Genomic DNA, 16,779 nt, shown 5'->3' on the forward strand with positions numbered 1-16,779 from the left:
TTAATTAACCTAACTCCTTTAGTAGTTTTCAGAATATTTTTCTCAAATTTTTTCTTATGTCAATTCGAGTTTATCAATTAGTTTAACATGCTAATTTAGGGTTTGTTGCCATTTGTATCCTGACAGTGTATTACTGTTTATACTTTTAAGAGTAAAATATTGTATTTCTTATTACAGCGGAATGGCCAAAGACTATGACAGGTCTTCCCAGCACATCAGGAACAACTGCCAGTGTGGTCATCATACGGGGCATGAAGATGTATGTAGCTCACGTAGGTGACTCAGGGGTGGTTCTTGGAATTCAGGATGACCCAAAGGATGACTTTGTCAGAGCTGTGGAGGTGACACAGGACCATAAGCCAGAACTTCCCAAGGAAAGAGAACGAATCGAAGGACTTGGCGGGAGGTAACATTCTGTTGTTTTCTCTTTCCTGTCTTGGTTCTAATTTGGTCCTTTTATACTTTACTAATGAAATTGACCTACTTCTCTCCCTTTTATTGAAGTTACTTTCTTAGTATTACAGGTTTTTTAGTTTGTCTGATGTAGTACCCATGTATGTGCATTCATGTTTTTCTCATTATTATGAATTGACTGTTTTATTTCTGATAATGACTCTAATAGGAAATAATATCTCAGTGGGCCTCAAGGAAACAACACAATACAAGGTTTTACTGAAAACTTTTCACATGACTTTCAGAATCTAGACAGGACAGCTCTTGGAGTTCCAGAGTAGAACACTTTGAATCTGGCTAAGGGAAAAAGATTAAGTTAGAATTAACCTTCAGCTTTTTTCATTGATTTCAGATTTACTGCAAACCTTTCTAATTATTTATTTATTTATTTATTTTTTGAGACGGAGTCTCACTCAGTCGCCCAGGCTGGAGTGCAGTGGCGCAATCTCGGCTCACTGCAAGCTCCGCCTCCCGGGTTCACGCCATTCTCCTGCCTCAGCCTCCCAAGTAGCTGGGACTACAGGCGCCCACCGTCACGCCCAGCTAATTTTTTGCATTTTTAGTAGAGATGGGATTTCACCGTGTTAGCCAGGATGGTCTCGATCTCCTGACCTCGTGTGATCCGCCCGCCTCAGCCTCCCAAAGTGCTGGGATTACAGGCGTGAGCCACCGTGCCCGGCCCAATTATTTTTTTTTGTTTGAACTTAGTGTTTCAATGTGTAGGTAATTTGTAAACTAGGAACTGAAATTGATTTCAGTATTATATTTTTATAATTCAAACTTAAATGAAAGATTATTCTAAAAATCAAGAGAGTGAATAACATGAGAAAATTTAAAAATTATCTCAATACTAATTTTTAAAAATTGAGGGTATGAGGCAAGTTGAGTAGAATCCAGTGTTTTCTAAATAATCGTTGTAACTGAAGCCTTCCCATGATATCATTACTTGCCTCCTCTTTTTTGCTTTTATTAAATCAAAATTGGTCTTTTGCAGAGAAATGACAAACTAAAGAAAATAATTAGCATCTGGCCAGTCACTGTGGCTCACGCCTGTAATCCCAGCACTTTGGGAGGCTGAGGCGGGTGGATCACCAGAGGTCGGGAGTTCAAGACCAGCCTGACCAACATGGAGAAACCCCATCTCTACTAAAAATACAAAATTAGCTGAGTGTGGTGGCGCATGCCTGTAATCCCAGAGACTGAGGCAGGAGAATCACTTGAACCCAGCAGGCGGAGGTTGTGGTGAGCTGAGATTGCACCATTGCACTCCAGCCTGGGCAACAAGAGCAGAACGCCATCTCACAAAAGAAAAGAAAAGAATTAGCATCCTTAAACTATAAGGAGTTCAACAAATTAATACAGTACTAAAGTATGAGGCCGGGCGCGGTGGCTCACACCTACAATCCTAGCACTTTGGGAGACCAAGGCAGGTAGATTGCCTGAGCTCAGGAGTTCGAAACCAGCCTGGGGACCACGGTGAAACCCCATCTCTGCTAAAGTACAAAAGAAATTAGCCAGGCGTGGCAGCGTGCGCCTGTAGTCCCAACTACTTGGGAGACTGAGGCAAGAGAATTGCTTGAACCCAGGAGATGGAGGTTGCAGTGAGCCGAGATCTTGCCACTGCACTCCAGCCTGGGCGACAGAGTGAGACTCCGTCTCTTAAAAAAATAATAATAATAAATAAAATAAAGTACTAAAGTGCATGGCACCCTGGATAGGTGGATAAAGGAGAGAAAGTTTGAACAACAAAAAAATGCAAAACAGTAGTAAACATTTGGGGAAATAAAAGTTAAACATTAAAATGAAACTCCATTTCCTGTTGTTAGATTAGCAAAATTAAAAAAAAAAAAAAAACCAAAGATTCCTCTCAATATTTTTGTTGAAATGGTTACCCTCTTGATAAGATTATAAATTGGTACTACCCCCCGGGCGCGGTGGCTCATGCCTGTAATCCCAGCACTTTGGGAGGCCGAAGTGGGCGGATCACGAGGTCAGGAGTTCGAGACCATCCTGACTAACATGGTGAAATGCCGTCTCTACCAAAAAATACAAAAAATTAGCCGGGCTAATTTTTTAGTGGTTGTGGCGCCTGTAGTCCCAGCTACTTGGGAGGCTGAGGCAGGAGAATGGCGTGAACCCAGGAGGCGGAGCTTGCAGTGAGCCGAGATTGCGCCACCGCACTCCAGCCTGGGCGACAGAGCCAGACTTCGTCTTAAAAAAAAATAAATTGGTACTACCTATATAGAAAGTAATACATACCAGTAGCTTTAAATGTTTCGGGAATCTATTCTAAAGAAATCTGAACTGTGGACAAAAATATCTGAATAGAGTTATTGATTGCAGCATTTTTAATGACTGTTAAAGGCCAGAAGTAACTTGAAGGCCCAACATCTAGAGAATAGTTAAGTATATTTAGCAACATATTCATAATATTAAAATATTATTAATTAAATTTTTAATAAATTAATTCATAATTAAAAATAACGTTTATAGATAAGTTTATAAAACTCATGGTGTTTTGAAATTTTTCCAAGTAAAGGTAGAGAGAGTAATATGAACTCCCATGTATATGGGGAAGGTTTAATGATATGGGAAAATGTTTATGGTCACAAAAAAGCAGGATATAAAATTACATTTCTGGTGTTACCTCAGCAATGCAGAGACATGGGAATAAGATAAATATTCTAAATTTTTATAAGTGAGTGATGAGATTTTGTACCACACGTTTATTTTTATTTTTATTTGTTTATTTTTTTTGAGACGGAGTCTCACACTGTCGCCCAGGCTGCAGTGCAGTGGCGCGATCTCGGCTGACTGCAAGCTCTGCCCGCCGTTTCACGCCATTCTCCTGCCTCAGCCTCGCGAGTAGCTGGGACTACAGGCTCCCGCCACCACGCCCGGCTAATTTTTTGTGTTTTTAGTAGAGACGGGGTTTCACCGTGTTAGCCAGGATGGTCTCGATCTCCTGACCTCGTGATCTGCCCGCCTCGGCCTCCCAAAGTGCTGGGATTATAGGTGTGAGCCACTGCGCAGGGTCTTATTTATTTATTTATTTATTTATTTATTTAGAGATGGAGAGTTTTGCTCTTGTTATCCAGGCTGGACTGCAATGGCGTCATCTCGGCTCACTGCAACCTTTGCCTCCCGGGTTCAGACAATTATCCTGCCTCATGCGCTTCCATGCCCGTCTAATTTTGTATTTTTACTAGAGACGGGGATTCTCCATATTGGTCAGGCTGGTCTCAAACTCCTGACCTGAGGTGATCCGCCTGCCTCGGCCTCCCAAAGTGCTGGGATTACAGACGTGAGCTACCGCACCCGGTCATTTTTATTTTTTTATTTTATTTTATTTTATTTTATTTATTTATTTTTTTGAGACAGAGTCTCACTCTGTCGCCCAGCTGGAGTGCAGTGGCGCGATCTTGGCTCACTGCAAGCTCCGCCTCCAGGGTTCACGCCATTCTCCTACCTTAGCCTCCCGAGTAGCTGGGACTACAGGTGCCCGCCACGGCGCCCGGCTAATTTTTTTGTATTTTTAGTAGAGACGGGGTTTCACCGTGTTAGATAGGATCGTCTGGCTTCAGTCATGTTTTAATTTGAATTTATCTTATGAGAAATGTTGAATCTTTTTATATATTTAAGAGCCATTTATATTTTTCCTCTGTATTTCTTTTTATTCATTTTGGGGGATTGTTGTTAGCCATTTTTTCCCCCACATTAATGTGTAGGGGCTAGCTGTACATTAAAGAAATTAGTCTAATGTATGTGATGTGAATTTTAGATATTGTTTCCACAGTTTGTCTTTGATTATGCTCCTGGAACGTTTTCCACATGGAAGTTTCTTTTAATGCAGTTAAATGTATTAGTCTCTTCTGTTACAACTTTTTGGGTTTTATGCTATACACACAGTGAAGCTTTTTAATAAAGTCTGCTATATATATTTTCTTTTAGTACAGCAGGAATATTTTTGGTCTTAGAAATTCTGTTTGTTCATTCTGTTTGTTTTTTCGTTTTTGAAACATGATCTCACTCTGTTGCCCAGGCTGCAGTGCAGTAGCACAATCATGACTCACTGCAACCTCAAGTGATCTTCCCATGTCAGTCTCTTGAGAGCTGGGACTACAGGTGCATGTGTGCCACCATGCCAGCTAATTTTTTTTTTCTTTTTTTTGAGACAGAGTCTTGCCCTGTTGCCCAGGCTGGAGTGCAATGGTGCGATCTCCACTCACTGTAACCTCTGCCTCCCAGGTTCAAGCGATTCTCCTGCCCCAGCCTCCTGAGTAGCTGGAATTATAGGCGCCTGCCACCACGGCTTAGCTTCAGTATGAAGACAGGATTTCATCATGTCGGCCAAGCTGGTCTCGAACACCTGACCTCAGGTGATCCGCCTGCCTCGGCCTCCCAAAGTGCTGGGATTACAGGCACAAGCCTCTGCACCCGGCCTCTTTTTCTTAAAAAAAAAAAAAAAAAATTCGGCCGGGCGTAGTGGCTCCCGCATGTTATCCCAGCACTTTGGGAGGCTGAGGTGGGTGGATCATGAGGTCAGGAGTTCGAGACCAGCCTGGACAACATTGTGAAACCTAGTCTCTACTAAAGATACAAAAAATTAGCCGGGCGTAGTGGCATGTGTCTGTAATCCCAGCTACTTGGGAGGTTTGGGCAGTAGAATCTCTTGAACCCGGGAGGCAGAGGTTGCAGTGAGCCGAGATCACACCATTGCACTCCAACCTGGGCAACACGGTGAGACTCCATCTCAAAAAAAGAAAAAAAGTCTTTTTTGGAGAGACAAGGTCTCACTATGTTGCCTAGGCTGGTCTCAAACACTCCTCTTGCCTTGTTAATTCAGTAGAGACAGGGTTTCACCATGTTAGCCAGGATGGTCTCGATCTCCTAACCTTGTGACCGACCTGCCGTGGCCTCCCAAAGTGCTGGGATTACAGGCATGAGCCACTGCGCCCGGCATAAAGACAAACATTTATAGAGAAGTGAGCAAAGTACTCCTCCCTGGCGCCCTGGCTCACACCTGTAATCCTAGCACTTTGGGAGGCACAGGCAGGCAGATCACGAGGTCAGGAGTTCAAGACCAGCCTGACCAAAATGGTGAAACCCCGTTTCTACTAAAAAACCCTGTCTCTACTGAAATACAAAAAAAATTAGCCGTGCATGGTGGCGGGCGTCTGTAGTCCCAGCTACTCGGGAGGCTGAGGCAGGAGAATGGTGTGAGCCCAGGAGGTGGAGGTCGCAGTGAGCTGAAATCATACCACTGCACTCCAGCCTGGGCAACTGAGCAAGACTCTGTCTAAAAAACATAAATAAACAAATAAAATAAATATATAAATGTTTGTCTTTGATGTTGTTTGAAACACAAGAAATGATAGTTTCTTTAAGGATTGTAGTATGATATCTGAAACTTTATTAATGAACTTTGCATATTCTTACATTAACATCTATTAGTCAGTTAATGAAGACATTGGTTGGATTGATTTTTGTTTTTTGAGACTGAGTTTTGCTCTTGTTGCCCAGGCTGGAATGCAGTGGCGTGATCTTGACTCACTGCAACCTCTGCCTCCGGGTTCAAATGAGTCTCCTGCCTCAGCCTCCCGAGTAGCTGGATTACAGGCATGTACCACCACACCCAGCTCATTTTGTATTTTTAGTAGATGCAGGGTTTCACGAACTCCCGACCTCAGGCAATCCGCCTGCCTTGACCTCCCAAAGTGCTGGGATTACAGGCACGAGCCACCATGCCGGGCCCTGAATTGAATACTTTTTAAAAATCCCTGCATAATTTAAAAAATTAATAGACTTTAATTTTAAGAGTACTTTTAGATTCACTCCAAAATTGAGTGGGAAGCACAGAATTCTCATATATGCTCTGCCCTACCCCCCACCTCCCAGGCTTCCCGACTATCGACATCCTTCTCCAGAGTGTTTGTTATAATCAATCAATTGACATACCATTGACATACCTACATTGACATGCCTACATTGACATGCCTACATTGACATACATTGTCAATGACATACCTACATTGACCTACATTGACATAACTACATTGACATACCATTATCACCCAGTGTCCATAGTTTACATTAGGGTTCACTCTGGGTGTTACACATTTTATGGATTTTGACAAATATGTCACCACATGTATCCACCATTATAGTATCATGCAGATTAGTTTCATCACCCTAAGAGTCCTCTGTATTATGCCTATTCATCCCTCCCCCACTTACTCCTGGTAACCGCACTCTTTTTACTGCCTTCATAATTTTGCTTTTTCCAGAATGTCATATAGTTGGAATCATATAGTATGTAGCCCCTATGCATGACTTTTTAATATATGCATTTATTGTTTGTAATATACTGGTACACTGAGTTATACAGATCTTGCAAATATTGACACTTTTTATTATACTATATCATATCCAGTCATGCAGCCTCTCAAAAAACTCCACCGTATACATGCAGTCTTAGTAGTATTATGAAAAAAATATATATATAGACCTTGGAGACACCCTGAAAAAGTCTTTAGCAACCTGCCAGGGTCCCCTAAACCACATTTTGAGAACCACTTTGCCAGTTCTCATATGGTTTCATCATCTTTTATATTTTAATCTTTAATCCTTCTGGAATTTTAAGATCTAAGCTATGTAGTAAATAGACAAATTAACTTTTTTTCTAGATGACTACTAGTAGCCACTTGAATAATTATACATCTTTTCATTACTGAGTAGCAGGGTGACCAGGCTTAAGACCCTTCTTCAGTGGGAAGATGACCTTGAATTTACCCTCTCCTTGTATTTCTCTAGTTAAGATAAATGTGAAATATCACCTCTGTTATTAGACAGCATTGCTTATTGTAGAATGATCCCTGAATGGAATTGCATCTTGGTAGGGAAGTCGTTGAATGGAGTATACATTTCTCTTCGGAAGCACCGACCTTGGCTTCCTTGTATGCATGCAGTTTGTCTTGTGTAGGGACAAAGAAACTATAGTCATGTGCTATTTATTACATTGGTTTCTGTGGCACATGAAGCTTACCTAAGCTAGACCCTGTCGCCTTGCTTATAACTGAGCCATCACTTGGGAGATGAAAAAATGGCTTCTGGCTGTCTGAATCACTGCTGAAGACAACATCCTTGAAGTCGCTATGGTGGCATACTGTATTTCCTGCCCAGTATCCTGCAAAGTTAGATGAACCGCCTTTCAAGCTATATTCTATTTGATCCTGTCACTGTGAAGGTCAGAATATATCTGATACCTCTGCTCGTTGTCATGCTAAGTGGGCTTTGCAGATTATAAACAGAATTTGTCCACATATTTGGGTCTTTTCTGGGCTATAATTTTTTTCCTGCTTATTTACCAGTATTATAATTTTTAAAACGGAGACTTTATTATAATTTTAAATATTGGTAGGCCTGATTCCTTCTCATTAATCTTCCTTTTAAAAAATACTTTTCTTGGGGCTGGGCACAGTGACTTACACCTGTAATCCCAGCACTGTGGGAGCCTGAGGTGGGCAGATCACCGGAGATCAGAAGCTTGAGAGCAGCCTGGCCATCATGGCAATACCCCATCTCTACTAAAAATACAAAAAAACTATCCAGGCATAGTGGCACGTACCTGTAATCCCAGCTACTTGGGAGGCTGAGGCAGGAGAATCTCTTGAACCTGGGAGGTGGAGGTTGCAGTGATCCAAGATCATGCCACTGCACTCCAGTCTGCCCAACAAGAGTGAAAACTCTGTCTCAAAAAAAAAGAAATAAAGCAGCTGGCTGTGGCGCCTGTAATCCTAGCGCTTTGGAGGCCAGGATGGGAGGATCACTTGGGGTTAGAAGTTTGAGACCAGTCTGTTCAACATAGCGGGACCTCCATCTCTATGTAAAAAAATTTTTTTATAACTATAAATAAATGAACAAAAAAGGAAATAATTATTTTCTACGGAAGAAATTACCCTTTTGTGTTTTAAAAATATCTTTCTTGACTATTCTTTGTTTTTTTACTTGAATTTTAAAATTATATTTTATTTGATTTTAATAACATTTTTAGAAAGAGTTTTTTGGCTTTATTACCAAAAACACCATCTGGACAGTTGGGCAGATACTCTGCTATTTTGGAGCAGGTAACTTTTTGCAAAAATTGAGCTATTTTATTATAAGTTATTTCATTGCTTCCCTCTGTCCCGGCCTAGGCAACAGGCCAGCATTTTGTTTTTCCAGACTTCTGTTGCTGCTCAGTCAGTTCTCTGCATGTCAGGCTGTTCCTTTTTACATGCCTTTTAATCATATAGGACAACAACAGGGAGTGCAGTAAAAGCATCTTTTATAACGTTGCTTTGGTTTTTTGTTACTAGATCTTAAAACTTCTATGTTTTAACCAGTGTCATTATTTGTCTTTTTGTTTCTCAGAAACACAGATCATAGTATCTTTGAATATTTAGTGTCAAGAGAGCTGCTCCTCTAGTTATGTTGGAAGTAGCTACTGTAAATTACTTAGGTACTAAGCCTTACCTGGTAGGGAGAAGGTTTAGCAAAGAATAATAGAGCTTTAAGATGGTATTAAGACAGAATGTTGGCATCTTATAACTCTTGTGTTTCATGGATTCTTGTGAATGGCAAATTTAGTCTTTACTCTGCTGTTGACTTTTGAGGATCATCATTGAAGAAAGCTTAATGTAACAAAATGAATGCCTTTGATATTTTAACTCTTGTTATGATCAACCTGTTGATATCAGAACTTATTTAAACTAGTTATTGGCTGGGCATGGTGGCTCATGCTTATAATCCCAGCACGTTGGGAGGCCCGAATGGGAGGATGGCTTGAGACCAGCCTGGCAAACATAGTGAGATCCGTTCTCTACAAAAAAATTACATGCCTGTGGTCCCTGCTGTTTGGGAAGCTGAGGTGGGAGGATCACTTGAGCCCAAGAAATCAAAGCTGTGGGGAACCACGATCATACCACTGCACTGAAGCCTGGGTGACAGAATGACAGACACCCTGTCTCAAAACAAAATGAAAACTAGTTCTTAAAAGGGATGGTAGGCTGGGCATGGTGGCTCATGCCTGTAAGACCAACACTTTGGGAGGCTGAGGCAGGCACATCACTTGAGGCCAGAAGTTTGAGACTAGCCTGGCCAACATGGTTAAACCCCATCTCTACTAAAAATTAAAAACTTAACCAGGCATGGTGGTAGGTGCCTGTAATCCTAGCTACTCAGGAGGCTGAGGCTGCAGTGAGTCAAGATCATGCCACTGCACTACAGCCTGGGTAACAGAGCGAGACTGTCTCCAAAAAAAAAAAAAAAAAAAAAAAAAAAAGGAGGGGGGGATGGTAAATGAGCCACTTTCTGGAATTTGTATTCTTTGTTAATACCCACAGTGTTTTCTGGTCATTCTCTACTTGTTTCAGTTCTCCTCTGGACTGTTCAGTATACTCAACACTACCTACAAATGGCTGTTTAAATTAATAAAAATTAAATTTAAAAAATCAATTCCCATTTGAAGTAAAGCTCATTTCGGTCATGCCGGGCAGAGTTTGAGTTCCTAAAGAACTAATCATATTTCCAAGTTTTAGGCATTTCTGTTGCTCCTATGACACATTTTTAGGAGGATTTTCTTACTCTTGTAACTCCCAAATCTGTATGTCTACAGTTGATCTATTTCCCAAAGTCTAGTCTCACACTTTGAATTACAGAAATACCTAAATATATAGTATTTTCTGTATATTGCTGAAGTCATATTAAAACTGCCAGCCTGGGCAACAAGGTGAAAATCCGTGTCTACAAACAAAAACAACCCCCCCCCCCACAAAACCCACAACAATTAGTTGGGCCTGGTGGTACATGCCTGTAGTCTCGGCTACTTAGGAGATTAAGGTGGGAGGATCAGTATAGCACAAGAGGAGGTCAAGGCTGCAGTAAACCATGAGTGCACCACTGCACTCCACCCTGGGCGACAAGAGTGAGACCCTGTATCAAAAAACAAAAAACAGGCCGGGCGCCGTTGCTCATGCCTATAATCCCAGCACTTTGAAGGCTGAGGTGGGAGGATGGCTTAAGCCCAGGACCAGCCCGGGCAACATAGTGAGACCCCGTCTCCTCAAAAAAGAAAAAATTAGCCAGGCATGGTGGCTCGTGGTGGCTCCCAGCACTTTGGGAGGCTGAGGTCAGGAGTTCGAGACCAGCCTGGCCAACATGGTGAAACCCCATCTCTACTGAAAATACAAAAATTAGCAGGTGTGGTAGCGCGTGCCTGTAGTTCCAGCTACTCAGGAGCCTGAGGCAGAAGAATCACTTGAACCCAGGAGGCAGAGGTCGCAGTGAGCTGAGGTCGTGCCACTGTACTCCAGCCTGGACAACAAGAGCAAAACTCCATCTCAAAATAAATTAAATAAATAAATAAGTAAAAATAAAAAAACTGGCCGGGCACGGTGGCTCATGCCTATAGTCCCATCACTTTGGGAGGCTGATGTGGTCGGGAGTTCCAGACCAGCCTGGCCAACATGTTGAAACCCCATCTCTGCTAAAAATACAAAAATTAGCCAGGCATGGTAGTGTATGCCTGTAATCCAAGCTACTTGGGAGGCTGAGGCAGGAGAATTGCTTAAACCCAGGAGGCAGAGGTTGCGGTGAGCTGAGATCACGCCATTGTGCTCCAGCCTGGGCAACAGAGTGAGACTCCGTCTCAAAAAAAAAAAAAAAAAAGAAAAAATAAAAAAGCAACCAACCAACAATAACAAAAATTAAAACTGAAGTTCTGCTATGTTTCCCCCATCCTCAACATAAACACTCAGAACTCTATAACCTTTCCTTTTTAATTGCTTATATCACGATTTAATCCCTATTTATTTATTTATTTATTTATTGAGACAGAGTCTCGCTCTGTCATCCAGGCTGGAGTGCAGTGCTGCGATCTTGGCTCACTGCAGCCTCTGCCTCCCATGTTCAAGCAATTCTCTCTCCACTTAGATAAGATCTTCTGTCATCCCCCAATTGTTTACTAATTAGGTAATTTTGCTTTTTTCTTGACATGGTATTTATACTCACTTTTCTTCACATTACATTCATTTGGTTATACTGCCTGTTCCAGTAATCTCAACATTTTCTGCTTTGAATCCACCCTAATTCCTCTCTGAACAGGAATTTTGGCTTATGTTATCTTTGTATTTGAAACACATAAGACATTATTTCGTAATAATGTAGTCTTCTTTTATTAGTGATTTAATATACTGAGCTACCTTATTGTTGTATTTTAATCATTTAGATTATTTATGTGAACTCTTTATTTTTAGTGTGATGAACAAGTCTGGGGTGAATCGTGTAGTTTGGAAACGACCTCGGCTCACTCACAATGGACCTGTTAGAAGAAGCACAGTTATTGACCAGATTCCTTTTCTGGCAGTAGCAAGAGCACTTGGTAAGTAGGACTTAATTTGGTGAAATTATATTGAATTTTGTACAATGTATGGTGGCAAAATAAAAAAGGAAACTGAGAACCCTTACATGGCATATAGTGAGGGTAGAGATATCATGATATTCTATTAAATGCTTTAGAACCTAGTAGAAGCCATGCATGGTGGCTCATGCTTATAATCCCAGCACTTTGGGAGGCTCAGATAGGCAGATCACTTGAGGTCAGGAGTTTGAGACCAGCTTAGTCAACATGGTGAAACTGCATCCTCACTAAAAATACAAAAATTAGCTGGGCATAGTGACGTGTACTTGTAGTCCCAGCTACTCAGGAGGCTGAGGCAGGAGAATTGCTTGAACCCAGGAGGCAGAGGTTGCAGTGATCGCACCACTGCACTCCAGCCTGGGTGACAGAGCAAGACTCAAAAAAAAAAAAGCCTAATTGAAAGGAAGGTTTAGGTATATATTTCACTGACAGTTGCCCTTTGTTCATGAGTCATGTTCAGTGTTTTGCTAATTTCTATCTGTGTTTAGGGAAGTATATGCATGTCTAGGCTTAATGTTACCCTTGAAACTATTTTTAAATATTGCATTCTACTTTAGCCCTTTAAGTCCTCCTGAGAGCCTTCAAAACCTCTTTTTTCTTTAGTTAGCAAAGTAAAATAAGTATGAAAAAAAATAGTTATATTTCTGGTCTACTTGGCTTTGGAAAGAAGGCTAGAGAATTATACCTAGTAAGGTGTCTTACCTTGGCTATGCTAGATGGGGGTAGTTTTTCCAAAGAAAATGTCTCGGAGAAAACGCACATTTGATTATTTTTATTTTATGAGACAGGATCTTGTTCTGTTATTCAGGCTGGGTTGCAGTGGCATGATGACGGCTCACTACAACCTCTACCTCCCAGGCTCAAGCGATCCTCCCACCTCAGCCTCCCAAGTAACTGGGACTACAGGCGTGAGCCACCACGCCTAGCTAATTTCTTCTTTTTTGAGGAGACGGAGTCTCACTCTGTTGCCCAAGCTGGTGCTGGGCTTAAGCCATCCTCCTACCTCGGCCTCCCAAAGTGCTGGGATTATAGGCATGAGCCACCACACCCAGCACAACTACTATATGTATTAATAATTTGTTTCCAATGTGAAACTAATTTTCTTCTTCTACACCCTGACTGGTGGACTTTTATGTTATATCCAAGCATTTGCTATTATGAAAAATACTGCAATAAATATTTCCTTATATACACATATGAGATTTCTTTCTTTTCTTTTTTTTTTTTTTTTTTTTAGACAGAGTTTTTTTCTTGTTACCCAGGCTAGAGTGCACTGGTACGATCTTGGCTCACTGTAACCTTTGCCTCCTGGGTTCAAGCGATTCTTCTGCCTCAGCCTCCTGAGTAGCTGGGATTACAGACATGCGGCACCATGCCCGGCTAATTTTGTATTTTCAGTAGAGACGGGGTTTCTGTATGTTGGTCAGACTGGTCTTGAACTCCTGACCTCAGGTGATCTGCCCGCCTCGGCCTCCCAAAGTACTGGGATTACAGGTGTGAGCCACTGTACCTGGCAAGATTTCTTTAAGATACATAACTAGAAATGGAATTTCTGGGTCATAGTATGTTACTTACCAACTGTTTTTGTGTCGACACTCACACAAGATGATAATATTTCTACAGTAAGTAGAGGAGGCTACTTGAGACTGAGGTAACTAACTTGGATGCTCTAGCCACTGAGGACCCACCCTGCTGCCCCTAGGCCATACTCATCCAAGGAATACCAGTTGGGAGACTCAGGTCAGAGATATCTACATGTTTAGTTTTATTAGGTATTGCTAAATTTCTTCCCAAAGTGATTATCCCAGGTTATTACAGTCCTGCTATATTAGTTATCTATTGCTGTGTAATCAAATACTCCCACACTTAGGAGTTTAAAACATTTTTTATGTACACAGCTTCTCTGGCTCATAACCCAGGGGTGACTTAATTGGGTAGTTCTGGCTCAGGGTCTCTTGTGTAGCTGTAATCAAGATGTCATTAATCATCTGAAGCCTTCAGTGGGGTTGGAGCATCTACTTGTAAGACAACTCACTGAGTAAGCAGGCTTGGCAGTAGGCTTCAGTTTCTTGCTTTGCCGGCCTCTACATAGGGTTGCTTGAATGTGCCTTCATCACATGGCAGCTGGCTTCCTTAGAGCAAGTGATCATAAAAAGACATTTTGACTTCTATCTTGCTTTCTTGATCACTTGCTGTAGGGAATCCAGCTTTGTATTTTGTTGGCCCTGAATCACTAAGTCCAGCCCTCCCTCAAGTATATCAAATAATTTGTGGTTGTATTTTAAAAGCATACAGTTCCTACTTCTTCATGATTGTTCTTTATCCACCAAATATTTATTAAATACCTGCTATGTGCTAGGTACTGTTCCAGGTGCTGAGGATTCAGCCGTGAATGAAACAAAAATTCCTGCACCCATGGAGCTTACTTTCTAGGTTAGGGGAAAACATGATAAACTAAAATAACTAAGTAGGACATATGTTGTATTAGAAATGCAACCAAGAAAAATAAAGCAGGGAATGCTATGGGGGTGGGGCCTGTATAATAATTATAAATGGGATGGTCAGAGGGGGTCTCGCTAAGATGGTATGTAAGTAAAGTGTAAGTAAAGAGATGAGGCAGTGAGACTTGTGAGTGTCTGGGGCCACAGAATTTAGGCAGAAGTAACATGTAAGGGTTCTTATTACTCACAAATTTTTCTTTTCTTTTCTTTTCTTTTTTTTTTTTTTTTTGAGATGAGGTCTCACTCTGTGCCCTAGGCCCTAGGCTAGAGCTCATTGCAGCCCCCAAAGTCCTGGGCTCAAGTGTTCCCCACAGCCTCAGCCTGCCAGGTAGCTGGGGTTACAGGTGCACGCCACCACACCCAACTAATTTTTTAAAATTTTTTGTAGAGATGTCTTGCTTTGCCTAGGTTGGTCTCAAATTCCTGACTTCAAGCGATCTGCCCACCTCAGCCTCGCAAAGTACTTGGACTATAGGTGTGTGCCACAGCGCTCAGCCTACTCATGATTTTTTTTTTTTTTTTGAGACAGAATTTCGCTCTTATTGCCCAGGTTGGGGTGCAATGGCATGATCTCAGCTCACTTCAATCTCTACCTCCTGGATTCAAGTGATTCTGCTGCCTCAGCCTCCCAAGTAGCTGGGATTATAGGCGTGTGCCACCACGCCTGGCTAATTTTATATTTTTAGTAAAGACTTGGCCGGGCGCGGTGGCTCAAGCCTGTAATCCCAGCACTTTGGGAGGCCGAGACGGGCAGATCACGAGGTCAGGAGATCGAGACCATCCTGGCTAACACGGTGAAACCCCATCTCTACTAAAAAATACAAAAAAAAAACTAGCCGGGCGAGGTGGCGGGCGCCTGTAGTCCCAGCTACTCGGGAGGCTGAGGCAGGAGAATGGCAGGAACCCGGGAGGCGGAGCTTGCAGTGAGTTGAGATCGGGCCACTGCAGTCCAGCCTGGGAGACAGAGCGAGACTCCATCTCAAAAAAAAAAAAAAAAAAAAAAAAAAGACCTGTGAGTGTCTGGGGCCACAGAATTTGGGCAGAAGTAACAAATGTAAGGGTTCTCATTGCTTATGAATTTTTCTCTTTTTTCTTCCTTTTTTTGTTTTTTTTTTGAGATGAGGTCTCACTCTGTGCCACAGGGATTTCACCATGTTGGTCAGGCTGGTCTCGAACTCTAACCTCAAGTGATCTACCCACCTCGGCCTCCCAGAGTACTGGGATTACAGGCATGAGCCACCATGCCCTGCTCCTACTCGTTATTTTTAACTGAGAAGCTGGAAAAATGGAGTTGCCACTAACTGATAAAGAAATGACTGGAACATCAGTGAAAAGGAGAGGTCGGAAGTTCAGTTTTGGACACATTACCCTTTCAGCACGTTTTAGACATTAAGATGGTGATACCTATTTGGCTTCCCATTGTAAGAATTGATTTCAGGTGATGTCTAGGATGGAGATTTCAATTTGGGGGAGCCAGTAGCATATAGATAGTATACAAAGTCTTGAGGTCATGTAGGGATTGAGTGCAGATAGAAAAGGGGGGAAGGTCTAGTGGCTGAGCCCTGAGATACTCTCACTGTTAAGACTCGGGGGATGTGCTCTGGTTCCATTTGAGGGTTGGATTAAAATTAAAAAAAAAAAAAAAAAGTTGGGGGATATGAATGGAAGAACAAAGTTAGAACAACTAAGAGCTGTAAGTCAAATAGGAAATTTGGGAGAGAGTACCCTGGAAGCTAAGTGAAGAAAGTGTTTCTAGAAAGAAAGAGTTTCAAATGCTGTTGTCATTAGGTGGAGGGAGGATTGAAAAATGACCATGGGATTTAGGAATGTGGGGGTCATTGGTGACCTTGAAAAAGAAAGTAGCTTTTAGTGGAATAGTGAGACCACAACCATAATTGGGGTTATTGAAAGAACCATCTTCTTGAGTGGGAGGAATAAAATTTGATACAGCAAGTTTAGACAGTTTTTTGTAGAAGTTGCTTTACTTCAACATAATTTTGTAAACACATACAGAAATGAATTAATATTTTGGTAAAAGGGCTTTCTTATAAGAGACAAAATCGTTTTAGTGATAAACTTTTTTCCTCTTGATTTCTCTTGTCACATAAATATTTTCTTTTCAAAAATAATGGTACCTTTTAGATTTTAATATTTAAGCTAAAAAGGCTTTGCTGTATTACTTTTTGTTTGTTTGTTTGTTTGTTTTTTGAGATGGAGTCTCACTCTGTCGCCCAGGCTAGAGTACAGTGGCACGACCTTGGCTCACTGTCAGCTTCGCCTGCCGGGTTCACGCCATTCTCCTGCCTCAGCCTCCCGAGTAGTTGCGACTACAGGCGCCTGCCACCATGCCCGGCTAATTTTTTGTAT

The 16,779-nt window shown here is 41.7% G+C and overlaps 1 protein-coding gene across 1 annotated transcript in view; it reads left to right on the plus strand.

Moving 5' to 3' along the window:
* The window catches only part of PPM1D (protein phosphatase, Mg2+/Mn2+ dependent 1D), a 68,103-nt gene that overhangs the window by 24,861 nt on the left and 26,463 nt on the right, over nt 1-16,779 (plus strand). Inside the window, exons 2-3 of the mRNA XM_008011203.3 lie at nt 178-406; nt 11,748-11,872. Of these exons, the coding sequence (XP_008009394.2) occupies nt 178-406; nt 11,748-11,872 (354 nt within the window). The remainder of the gene's footprint in view (nt 1-177; nt 407-11,747; nt 11,873-16,779) is intronic.

Source organism: Chlorocebus sabaeus, chromosome 16 (assembly GCF_047675955.1).
Source record: "Chlorocebus sabaeus isolate Y175 chromosome 16, mChlSab1.0.hap1, whole genome shotgun sequence".
Taxonomy (NCBI): Eukaryota; Metazoa; Chordata; class Mammalia; order Primates; family Cercopithecidae; genus Chlorocebus; species Chlorocebus sabaeus.